Source organism: Saccopteryx leptura, chromosome 3 (genome assembly GCF_036850995.1).
Source record: "Saccopteryx leptura isolate mSacLep1 chromosome 3, mSacLep1_pri_phased_curated, whole genome shotgun sequence".
Taxonomy (NCBI): domain Eukaryota; kingdom Metazoa; phylum Chordata; class Mammalia; order Chiroptera; family Emballonuridae; genus Saccopteryx; species Saccopteryx leptura.
Window position 1 is genome coordinate 259871514 of NC_089505.1, and position 13617 is coordinate 259885130.

At 37.5% G+C, this 13617-nt stretch overlaps 1 protein-coding gene across 1 annotated transcript in view; it reads left to right on the plus strand.

Moving 5' to 3' along the window:
- The window catches only part of FANCL (FA complementation group L), a 57325-nt gene that overhangs the window by 15424 nt on the left and 28284 nt on the right, over positions 1–13617 (plus strand). Inside the window, exon 5 of the mRNA XM_066378226.1 lies at positions 2075–2175. Coding sequence (XP_066234323.1) covers positions 2075–2175 — 101 coding nt within the window. The remainder of the gene's footprint in view (positions 1–2074; positions 2176–13617) is intronic.

Genomic DNA, 13617 nt, shown 5'->3' on the forward strand with positions numbered 1-13617 from the left:
TTAAAATACTTTTTTATTATATAAGTTTCTTTTTACTTTCAATATTTATAGAAAGCAGTAATTAATATTTCTGAATAAAAGTAGAAATTTCAAAGGTATACTGTATAAATATTATATGTATAAATACAAAAACTAGTTTGACCAGGCAGTGGTGCAGTGGATAGAGTGTTGGACTCGGACGCTGAGGACCCAGGTTCAAAACCCAAGGTTGGTGACTTGAGTGTGGACTCATCCGGCTTGAGTGCCAGCTCACCAGCTTGAGCGTGGGGTCACTGGCTTGAGTATGGAATCTTAGACATGACCCTAAGGTCACTGGCTTGAGTCCATGAGAAAGCCATCAATGAACAAATAAAGTGCTACATCTACAAGTTGATGCTTCTCATCTCTCTCTCTTCCAGTCTGTTTGTCCCTGTCTGTTTGTCACTTTCTCTAAAAAGAAAAATACAAGAACTGTACTGACTTACTATATTTTAGGGACAGGATAATCTTAATACGAATTTATTTTTATGGAACATCAAGCTATTTACGGATAACATTACATATTTAGTTTATAAAAAAAGGCAATATACTCTTCGTCTTTTAGGAGTTTACAATTTAATCAAATCCAAATTGATATTCTGGGCTTTACAAATCTCCTTTCACAGAGTTTTTTAATTTTAATTTTTTTATCATAAAACAGATTTAGAACTTTATTAAAGTAATTTCAGTTAATAGTTCTGATTTTGAAAGAGTGTTTTGTAAAATCTGTTTCTTTTTAGTGTTGCCTTAATTTGATAGTATCCTATTCTTGTTATAAAAAAAGTATAAGGACTAATAGATTAAACGTATTTAAAGGGTTAAAATTTATACCTTTTATTAGGGTTACATTTACTAGAAAGTTATAATTTTTATGCTTCTTTCCATATGGCTATGTTATTTATAGTGTTGGATTTCTTTTTAAGTTTTATTTCTTTAGTTTTCAGAATACCTTACTATAACCCAGACCATATGAACATCTATGTAATTTGTAGATACATTTATTTTTACTATCCAAATAAGATATTTGTCTAGGTGAGCACCTTTCAAGTAACTGGTAATTTTCAGCCTCGTCAATTCTAAAGATGTTTGTATTGCTTCTAAATACGTAATTTTAGTTTTGTTCGGGGGAACGTAAACCATCTGAACAGTATCCTAGGTAAGCCTGGCAGGGAAAGGAACTGTGATCTAGCCAGATGGCAAAACACTTGGATTAACCAGGCTGGGGTGTATATGGAATGAAGAAAGAAGTTAGCAGGTAAGTATTTATTGTGATGATGAAGGGTTTTTGTTTATAAGATTCGTAACAGTATACAAATTCATGACGGTATACAATATATCAGTTTCGGCAATTTTAAGGTTTGTGTTTCTTTCAGTCAAACATTATATCCGCAAGAGTAGTAAGATAGTGACTCAGAGATGAGTATGTTTTTTTTTTAAAAATTTCATCTTTGATAGGCATAATAGTCTAGGTCAGGAGAATATTAAAGACTGAAGGTTGGAGGTATAATTGACACTTTTATATGATCTTCAGTGTAATCTTTTAACATTTTCATCTCTCTTTTTTTTTCTTTTCTTTTTTTTTTTTTTTTTTGTGTAAGAGGGAGAGAGATGAGAAACATCAATTTGTAGCTGTAGCACTTTAGTTGTTTATTGACTGCTTTCTCATATGTGCCTTTACTGGGGGCTACAGTAGAGCGAGTGTCCTGTTGCTCAAGTCAGCAAACCTTGGGCTCAAGCCAGCGACCATGGGATCATGCTCAAGCTGATGAGCCTGCACTTGAGCCCAATGAGACCGCGCTCAAGCTGGCGACCTCGGGATTTTGAACCTGGGTCCTCCGCATCATGTTGACACTCTATATACTGCATCACCACTGATCAGGCTTTTTCTTTTCTTTTTCTTTTTTTTAATGAGAAGTGGAATGATTCACTTGGATTTTCTGTAATAATAATGGGCACCTTAGTCAGGCGCAAAGAAGATTATGAAGTTGTTTTATCAGGTACTAACAACTCATTGTCTGGCATTTCATGGCTAATTCAGATTTTTTCTTTTAAACAGGAAGTTGCTTTAAAGAATAAACAAGATATACATACACTACCTCCTCCTCCCCAGTTCTACTCAAGCCTTATTGAAGAGATAGGAATTCTTGGTTGGGATAAGTATGTGTATTTTAAAACATGTTTTAGAAATGCCTTTCTTTTACACATTTCAATTTATTTGCAATTTTAGCAATTTATTGTATACCTGTTTTCAAAGTGTTTTGTTGTAATTAGAGTATCTGTTCCTTATTGTAGTTATGACTTAAAGGGATATTATCATAAAAAACTGACCTATAATGTAAAATACTAAATTTGGAAAAAATAACAATTTAATGTACACAGTAAAATATTACCATATTTTCACTGAACGGAACATTTTAAATTTTTTTTCACTTTTATTGAGGTATAATTGACAAATAAAATTATATTTAAAGCATATGTTATGATGATTTAATATACCTCCTACAATTGCATTAACTTATCCATCACCTCACATATTTGCCTGGGTTTTTCCCTGACATTTTTTGGTCATTTTTTTTGTTGCTGTTACTGAGGGGAGAGTTTTTCGAACTTCTGAGTGCCATTTTCTGTGATGTCACCCAATCTATTTAGTTTTATATTGACCATCTAGCTATATGTTTTCTATTTGTCTCACCTGTTTTTTGTTTTTTCTTATCTGTCTTCATTTGAATTAATTAAATTTTATTATATTTTTCTTTCTATTAACTTGTTATACATTCTTTCTGATTCTTTAGAGATTACCTTAAAGATTAGAGCATATTATAACAGAATATACATTGTTACTTTTACCAATTTCCTTATAAGGCAAGCATCCAAACCTCCTTGATGCATTCCCCCTCCCGTAGCCTATTGTTTTATTAGCTCACATTTTAATTCTATAAGAAAAAAATGAGAAACTTTACTGTTTTTATTCTTTCTCTCTATATAAATATGTGTAACTGTACATATATAGTGTGTATATATAGCATTATTTCTTTTGAGTATTCATTTCCTTCTTTTATTTTCCTGTCTAGAATCATTTTGCTCCTGACTAAAGAATTCTCATTAATATTTTTAATTGGGTTATAACTGACTTATGACATTTTATTAGTTTCAGGTATACAACATAATGATTCATTTTATACACACACACACACACATATATTATATATGTATACATATGTATAATATGTATACATATATATTATATGTATAATATATACATATAAAACAAACTGATCACCACAATAAGTCTAGTTAACATCCATAAACACACATGGTTACACATTTTTTTCTTGTGACAACTGTTAAGATTTCTCTCAGCAAATTTCAAATATACAATACAGTGTTATTAACTATTTTGTTTTTTTTTTAACCATGCTGTACATTGGATCCCTATTACGTACTTATTTTATAACTGGAAGTACCTTTTGACCTTGTTCACAGTGCTCCATCTACCTCTCATTTGCTTTGATTTTGGGGGTAACACTGAGAGCTTAGGGATATTCACTGGGGTTTTTCTCACTGGTGGGATCTGAATTCTAATTATGAGATTTTTAAGTATTCTTCCCCATTCTTTTTTTTTTTTTTTTTTTTGTATTTTTCTGAAGCTGGAAACGGGGAGAGATAGACAGACTCCCGCATGCGCCCGCCGGGATCCACCCGGCACGCCCACCATGGGCGACGCTCTGCCCACCAGGGGGCGATGCTCTGCCCCTCTGGGGTGTCTCTCTGCCGTGACCAGAGCCACTCTAGCGCCTGGGGCAGAGGCCAAGGAGCCATCCCCAGCGCCCCGGCCATCTTTGCTCCAATGGAGCCTTGGCTGCAGGAGGGGAAGAGAGAGACAGAGAGGAAGGGGGGGGGGAGTGGAGAAGCAAATGGGCGCTTCTCCTGTGTGCCCTGGCCGGGAGTCGAACCCGGGTCCCCCACACGCCAGGCCGACGCTCTACCGCTGAAACAACCGGCCAGGGCCCCCATTCTTTTTTATTGTTGTTGTTTTGTTCAGTGAGAGGAGGGGAGGCAGAGAGACAGACTCCCACATGCACCCTGACTGGGATCCATTTGGCAAGCCCACTAAGGAGTGATGCTCTGTCCATCTGGGGTGTTGTTCCATTGCTCAGCAACCAAGCTCTTCTTAGTGCCTGAGGTGGAAGCCATGAAGCCATCCTCAGATCCTCAGTGCCTGGGGCCAACTCGCTTGAATCAAGCCATGGTTGCAGGAAGGTGTGGGGAGAGAAAGAAAGAAAGAGAGAAGTGAGAGGAAGAGGGGTGGATAAGCAGATGGGCACTTCTCCTGTGTGCCCTGACTGGAAATCAAACCTGGGACTACTACACGCCAGGCTGACACTCTACCTCTGAGCCAACCGACCAGCTCCCCACCCCCTCCTGTTTTTCACTGGCTTTCTACTTGGCTTCTTATCCTCTTATCCATTGTAGTTTATGGATTTATCAAAGGTTTTGATGGAAAACTGTCAAAATATTAGGCCAAGATCTCTGATCTCACTTTCTATTAGATTTCTCTGTCTTCAAAAAATGGCCAAAAAATGCTGCTAGAGTTTTTTGTTGCTGTTCCACTTCAGAGTAATTCTCAGATCCTTTGCCCAGATCCTATTTCTTTTGCTCTGTGTACATAATTGGTAAATAAGCAAAAGGGAAAAATGGCTGCAAAGTTTGCTTACCTCTCCTCTATTCCTCCTTCTTCAGAACTTGGGTCCTTTAAAGTCCTGGTTGCCTTAGCAATTCTTTGGTGCCTTCAAACTTTTTTTTTCTCTTTCCTTTTATCGGGTTACTCTCATTGTTTTCAGTGAAAGTGTTGGTCTATAGCAAGCTACTCCATTTTAGCCAGATATGGATGTTGCCTATAATTTTAAATATAGTATTATGGTGATATTGAGAATTGGTTAATGTTAATTTATGAGATTAGGCTTTATTTGATAAGGTGCCATTCCCAAATAAGATTTGGGATGGATGGACCCTTTATAATGAAATATGAAGCATACCAATGGAGGGAAGAAGACAGAGAAGAAAAGTAGTGAATTAAGATAAACTAATAGCAATTCCATTGAAGTTATGAAGGCTTGTCTCAAATCATTGATGTCATGGACCCTGTCATTCTTTGGATGTAAGGTGATAGAATATAGAAAAATCATTTTGACTTATTTTCAGGTGCTTAAATGTTAAGACCTTAGCTTTTTATTTATTTTTATTTTTTTTTTGTATTTTTCTGAAGCTGGAAACAGGAAGGCAGTCAGACAGACTCCCACATGCGCCCGACCGGGATCCACCCGGCACGCCCACCAGGGGGCAATGCTCTGCCCATCTGGGCGTCGCTCTGTTGTGACCAGAGTCACTCTAGCGCTTGAGGCAGAGGCCACGGAGCCACCCCCAGCGCCCGGGCCATCTTTGCTCCAATGGAGCCCTGGCTGCAGGAGGGGAAGAGAGAGACAGAGAGGAAGGAGAGGGGGAGGGGTGGAGAAGCAGATGGGTGCTTCTCCTGTGTGCCCTGGCTGGGAATCGAATCCGGAACTTCCGCACGCCAGGCCAACGCTCTACCACTGAGCCAACCGGCCAGGGAAAGACCTTAGTTTTTAAAATAGTTAAGGATGTAGGAAGGGTTAGGGAAGGGAAGAAGAAATTTCTAGTTTTATTTGTGTTATATTGATATAGTGAGTTTGTGGTAGTTTTTAATGTGGATATGACATATTTGAGAGAACTCCAGTAAAAATTAGTTGAAGCATTGAGAAGGCAACTATGAGATTTTTGAATCATTCATTTCTTTCTACCTATTATTTGTTGAATGCCTGTAATGTAGGGAAGTGAGGATATATAGGCAAGACTTAATATTGCTCTTGTAACTTATATCTAGTATAAGAGTGAGAATTTAAATCTATAATCATGGCCCTGGCCAGTTGGCTCAGCAGTAGAGTGTCAGCACAGTGTGTGGATGTTCCAGGTTCGATTCCTAGTCAGGGCACACAGGAGAAGTGACCATCTGCTTCTCCACCCCTCCTCCTCTTCTCTTTCTCTCCCCTTCCTGCCATAGCTTGAATGCTTCAAGCAAGTTGGCCCCAGGTGCTGAGAATGGCTCCATGGCCTTGCCTCAGGTGCCAAGATAGCTCGGTTGCCGAGCAATGGGGCAGCGGCCCCAGATGGGCAGATCATCACCTGGTAGGGGCTTGCTGGGTGGATCCCAGTTGAGGCGCATGTGGGAGTCTGTCTCTCTGCCTCCCCACCTCTTACTTAATAAAATAAAATAAAAAATCCATGGTCACAGTAGTACTTAATTCTAATGGATAAGTACTATGTATATAATATAATTATAGGATTTCTTGGGAGCCATAAGCAACAAAGTTATAAAGAGAAGTAGCACAAGTATGTAAAATACTTTGTGGTTTTAGAGATGAATAGAAATGATTGACTTTTACTTTGCATTATATACATTGTTGCCATGTGACAGAAAAAGGAACAGAGCTCTAGTTTTGATAATAGATGAAAGCCACAAGTAAGAATATGAATGCCTCTACCATAACTTTCATCACAATATAAATATTTGTCTCCCCTTTAGGCTAAGGTCATTACACACGGGAAGTTCCATTTATGATATTTTGTGTATGCCTCTGACTGTGCTAGCCACTTGGTAGACTTCTTCTTTAATTCTCAGAATAAATTTTAAGATACATGTTTTTATTCCTAACTTCGTGTATAAATTGAGTGAATATAGCCAAGGCTGGCTGCTTGTCAGTGCTCAGGCTTTGTGGGTGTGAATGATGCTCTCTGGAGTTGTGCTCTGGGGCAGCTCTAATACGGAGCCTTCGTAAAGTTTCCTCAAGTACTTGGAGATAGTTTGTATTAGTCTCACTCTCAGTGTGTGACTATGGATAAAATTGGCCATATGCAAAATTAACTCATCCTTAGAGATAGTTTCAAAATCTGTTGCTTAGATTTGAGTAAGATGATAGTCTAGTTATAGTGACTAGAATGCATAAGGTTTTTTTGTTTGTTTGTTTTTTGACAGAGACAGAGAGAGAGTCAGAGAAGGACAGATAGGGAGAGACAGGAAGGGAGAGAGAGGTGAGAAGCATCATTTCTTTGTTGTGACATCTTAATTGTTCATTGACTGCTTTCTCATATGTGCCTTGACCAGGAGGCTACAGCAGAGCGAGTGACCCCTTGCTCAAGCCAGCAACCTTGGGTTCAAGTCAGCGATCGTTGGGCTTGAGCCAACGACCATGGGGTCATGTCTGTGATTTCACGCTCAAGCCAGTGACCTCAGGGTTTTGAACCTGGGTCCTCTGTGTCCCAGTCCGACGCTTTATCCACTGCACTACCTCCTGGTCAGGCTAGGATGTATGAGTTAATTAGTAATATAGCTACTGTTACCCTATCATTTGTTTCATAGCTTTACATATAAAGAGAAAGTTAGCTGAAGAGAAGTTTTCTGCTTGGATTGTGAGAAACCAAAGAATAAGATTTGTCAGTATTTATCCAACACTGTCTGGTCGAGTAAGAAAATCTCCCATCAGTTTCATTTTTGTGTCTTAAATTTTAAATCAGCTCTGGTATACTTGGCTCACTAATAATACTGGGTTTTGTGACACTCAGAGCTAAAACTGAGATCTGAATTGTGCTGTCCTCAAACTGGAATTGCTACATTTTGAGGCCCTGCCTCAGCAGCTAGTTAACTTTTTATTAAAATACCTTTTAAATGATACACATAATGATTTATATGATAAACTGACTTAAGTGGATGATCAGAATCTTAATGTTTCCTAGACCATAAATATATATCCATATTTTCCTTGCACTCTAAATAATAATCTTGTAGATTTATTAATGTAATAGTAAATTCTGATAATAAAAGAAAACTTTTTTAAGGTAATGAAGACTTTGCTGCATTTTCAATTACATACTTGACATTTCTAATCAATTCTATAGGGTTAGGCATTATAAAAAATTAAGTTAGAAATGATAGAGAATTAGTAGCCACCTTGAGTTTGATTGCTGTTGTAATTTCTCTGCTTGTTTCAACTTCTTTAAAAGCATACTAAAAATAGCAAGTTGTTCAGAGAATAGAGATGAAGGTGATAGAACAGTTTTGGGTAACTTTGGGCATTATACTGGTTCAAGGTGAATGAGGCAAAAGTATGTCTTGATGGGCTTCTCTTACCTCCTGCTTGTGTTGTTTACAGAATGGCTCATGTAAAATAGCAATGAAACAGAGTCCTTGGGGTTAGCAGGATTTTCTGTTTGGTACTGTGCATGTCCTGGAGTTAAAAGTACTGCACCCACTTTATGTAGGGTAGTCCCAACTAATGCCTTATCCTGGCTCACTTCAGTCTCAGAAGTGTCCCAGTTTAAAAGACATTCACAGTTACCTTATTTATAAGATATCTTATGTTTGTTTCAATAATCACATGGTCCTAGAAAATTCAGGGATTAAATGGTCTAATGGGGAAGTGATCTGATGGTTTTATCCTTTTATAGCATGTTATTCAACATTTAGGGTGTGTAGAATTCAGCTATTTGGCCTTTCAATTTTGTCTTGGGAAAGAACTGAGTTTTACCTAATTTGTTGTATTGCTGAGCATTGTCAACATATATCAACATATATTAAGTTAAATTTTTAATTAAGCCCATTATTTCAGTAACGGATTTAAGCCATTGCTGGTGATATTTTCTGTAAATCTCAGTGCATTGCAAAGAATTATATAACATGTTGGGACAAAGGGAGATATACTTGTTTATATTAAATTAATTCCAATAACTAGACAAGGGCTTTAATTCTGGCTTATCAGCAGTGTGACCTTGGTCAAGTAATGTTACCTCCCAGAACCACATTTTTTTTCAATTTCCATTTGAAACTAATCAAATTAATTTATTTTTTAAATTGAATTTATTGGAGTGACTCTGGTCAACAAAATTATACAGCTTTCACGTGGACAGTTCCACAACACATCATCTGTAGACTGTAATATGTGTTTACCAAACCAAACCAAGTCTCCATCCTTCACCATCATGCCGTCGATACCTCCTCCGCCTCCCTCTACCTTTCCTCCCCTGGCAGTCACCACACTGCTGTCAGTGTCCATGAGTGTTTTTCCTCTGTTTTTTCTTTTTTTTTTTGCTCAGTGTCTCCCCCCTGCAAAGCCCTCCACCCTTCCTTTTGACAGCTGTCAGCCTGCTCTCTATGAGTCTGTCTCTGATTTGCTTGTTAGTTCATTAGATTCTACATATGAGTGAAATCATATGGTACTTGTCTTTCTCTGACTGGATTATTTCACTTAGCATAAAGCTCTCCAGGTCCATCTATGCTGTCACAAATATAAGATGTTCTTTTTTATGGCCGAGTAGTATTCCATTGTGTAAATGCACCACACTTTTCTTTCCTACTTATATACTGATGGACACTCGGGCTGCTCCCAAATCTTGGCTAGTGTAAATAATGCTGCAGTGAACATAGAGATGCATATTTTCTTTCAACTTAGTGTTTGGGTTTTTTTTGTATAAATTCCTAGCACTGGGATCACTTGGTCATATGGCAGTTCCATTTTTAATTTTTTGAGGTAACATTATACTGCTTTCCCACAGTGGCTGCACCAATCTGCATTCCCACCAGGAGTGCATAAGGGTTCCCTTTTTATTCCATCCTCGCCAGCAATTGTTTGTTGACTTATTGATGAGGGCCTAATAATACTTAATAGTAAGTATTGAAAAAAACGTTATGTGACTCAGTCTGTGTATAAAGTAGGTATAAAGTTGTTGAGACACTAGTTCACCCAAAAATGTCAGACTATATATGTATTTTTATGAAGTGTTTATTTCTACACACATATATCTAAATTACTGAATAACTATAAATTATCTGATAGTGAAAAAAATGTCTTTTTAAATTGGAAACGCGAATGTGTTGTTAGTATATGATTTAAACAGAATTTGCATTCAGTTGTTTAAAATATACATGTGAAGCAATAAATATGAACCAGTCTGACAGGAGCTTCTCTAAGTTTGTTTAATATGTAGAGCATTGACACATGTATAGAAGTAAAAAACTGTTATATTCTTTATAAGAAAGCAAAACCTTAAATGAAAGGGAGCAGTGTTGAGATTTTCAGGAAAGGGGAGTTCCTTTTGGGCTACAGATAATTTAGGAAGGCTCTTAGAGGGTGTGGGTTTTGAAATAAGCTTAGGAGGAATATAGAAAGCCTTGAAAGGAGAGGGATTGGTGGAGGCAAGGCTATAAGGATGGAAATGTACAATTCATTTTTGAATTTTGGAGTAAATCAGTTGCTTATATCAGGGCCAGACTGAAGGCTCTTGACTGCTAAACTAAGGATTTTTTATACGCTAGTGAGGGAGACTTATTGGATGCTTTTAAGAAAGGAATTGATATAATTAAAAAGATATTTAGGGCCTGACCTGTGGTGTCGCAGTGGATAAAGCATTGACCTGGGATGCTGAGGTCACTGGTTTGAATTCCTGGGCTTGCCTGATCAGGGCACATACAAGAAGCAACTGCTATGAATTGATGCTTTCTGCTTTTCCCCCCTCCCCCTTTCTCTCTCTCCCTCTTCTCTCAAAATCTATATATAAAATCTAAAGAAGAAAAGAACATAAAGATATTTAGGAAGATTAATCTGGTCTAGAAGGCAGGATAGGTTGCACAAACAGGAAGTAAAGTCACCAATTAGTGATGGAGGTTGTTTTTTTGAAATCTAGGTATGGAGTTTAATGCTTAAACTTGAGAGTAGTGTTAAAAATGGAAGCTTTGATACTTTATTAAATCATTTAGATTTTCAGTCTGCCTTTTGATGTTATTACTATATAAATATATCTAGATATTTAAAGAAAAGCTATGTAACTTAGGTTGTTGGTCAAAATGGGTACAGCATTTCAAGAGATAAAACACATTCCTTTTGCTGTTCTGACTTGATAACATTTAGCTTTTTTTTTTTTTTTTTTTAAATTCTTCTTTGCATTATTTTAGTCTTTATCCATTTATTTTTTATTTTTATTTATTCATTTTTAGAGAGGAGAGAGAGAGAGGGAGAGAGACAGAGAGAGGAGAAAGAGACAGAGAGAGAGAGAAGGGGGGAGGAGCTGAAAGCATCAACTCCCATATGTGCCTCGACCAGGCAAGCCCGGGTTTCGAACCAGCGACCTCAGCATTTCCAGGTTGATGCTTTATCCACTGCGCCACCACAGGTCAGGCACATTTAGCTATTAACAGGAACAGAAACCCCCCTGAAGCTGAGGTATTCATATCCCTTTTGTGTTTATAAAACTTAACTGTCAAGTTTAGTGCCGTTTTAGTTATCACAAGCAGACTTACAAAGAAATGCAGCAAATGATAAATTTAAAGTAATAAAAATATACTTTTGTTGGTCAAATAAGTTTGTAAATATCATATATATGTTTGCTCACTTATAGTTTGTGTGGGGGACAGGCTGTAAGCAGGCTGGGTTGTTATAGCCTAAGGCTTAGTTTTAAGACTAAGCTTTTCCCCACACCCTTGACTGTTGCATGATGTGGGGTGGTACACTCTCATGAGGAATCTCATATGCCTCAGATATAAGTGACTTTGTATCAGAGACTTCCTTGTTTGTATATTAGATTAAAGGTTTTGATTTCTACAATATAAAATGGGGCAGAGGAGCCTATGCTGGAGGAGAGCAGAGAAAGGCCATTTGGAGGAGAGGAGAAGCAGCCAAGATGGCGGAGTGCTGAAGGAGAAGCCAGATTGTGTAGAGTTTGTGCAGGAGAAGGAGATGGGGAACAGAGGTGAATAAGGCTGGTGAGGTGAAAAACTTTGATTCTAGGAAACTGGATAAGTCAATGGCTTTGGGAGCCCTGAGTGGAAAGGGAAGTGTTTTCCCACTGTGTGTATTTCTTGCCTGCTGGGTGCAAGCAGGAATAAAGAGGATGGCCCACCAGTTCTTGGCTCTGTTGTTTCATTACTGTCTGTCCGAATCTAATGCGAACCTGCATGGGCCAGGCGGCTATGATGGTAGCCATGGCTACTGGCTTTACAACTTTCTTTAGATTTTATATTTGTTTTTTCATTTTTAGTCAATTATGAATATGTGTAGCTAAGTAATAATACCCAAACTCCTTCTAGATATAAATTTTAAATGTGATTGTATTACTTTAAAAAGTTTTGAACTTTCCAATGATGAAAAGTTTTCTAAATTTATTATTTAAATGATTTATCTTATTTGAATGAGTAAAATTTATTTATTCTACATTATTTAAATCAAGATAACCACCATAACAATAAAGCAGAACATTTTAAATAGGCTTTTTTAAGACTCATTTTTATATTAATTGTAAGAGCTTATTACTGATTTTCCCCCTTTGATATCTCTTTTATTGACCAAACACTGAGATATTCTTTCCTACTGTAAGTAGATAGAAATATGTTCTTTTGGTTAGGTTACTGGCTAAGCTGCTTTTAATAAAGAAAATCCTAAATCCTCCGTGTTTCAACAAGATTTTCACCTCTCATTGATTCTTCAGAAGTAGGCAGATGGTTAAGAGTGAGTACAGGTGGTTCTGTTCCACAAGGTCATCCAGGAACTCAGGTTTTTTGGTTTGTTTTTCAACCATCTACTGTGGCTGCACTGTTCACTATAGTAGCTACTGGCTGCATGTGGCTATTGGCATTTATATTATTTAAACTAAATTAACATTTCAGTGTTCATGCTAGCTGTATTTTAGGACCTCCTAGTCCCATGTAGCCAGTGGCCGCTGTTTGGGACAGGGCAGATATAAAATACCTCCATTGTTACAGAGCCTGCCAGTGGTCAGAGCTGCACTAAGAGAGTTGTTCTTGTCTGCATGGTCTTCGCTGGCTCAGATAAGCCTGTCTCAGATCTAGTCGAAAGGAAGGGAGAGTGAGAGGGGCAGTGGAGGGAAGACCGTTTTGTTAGTAAATGATCCAGAAAATACACATGTCAATCACTTTTGTTTATTGTCCATTGGCCAAAATTTAGTGATATGATGATACCCAAGGGCGGCTAGGAAGGGTTGCTAGCTGGATGGAGTGTACCCTGCTAAAACTTGCTGTAGTTGGGGCCCCATGGAGGCAGGGATCCTATAACCAAAAGGCAAAAGGTGAGAAGAAATATTAGAGGACATGTGGCAGTCTAGGTCACATGTACTCAAGGTGTTAATAATTATAAGATTTCTCCCTGTCCCTGAACTAAACTAGACAGAAATCAATAAGGGTAAAATGGCTAATTTTAAAGACCAGGCCGAGATGAACCTGAAATTGTAATTTTTTATTTTTACTGTTTTATTTTTCTTAAAATATAACAAAATTAATCTTACCAGTTTGACTGCAAGGCTATATTTTGAGCATGACATTTCTCTAATATAGTATCTCCATGTCTTAAATTTCATGGAAAGATGATAATCTTTCGTTTGTGTGACTGGAAACAAAAGATCTGAACTTTTGTTTATTTCTGTCTAATTGTATAGATGTTCAGTAATGATTTTGAGCATTCAGATGAGGAGCAGCAATGTGAAGTATGAGAAGTACCAATTGGTGATTCACTTGTTTCTTTT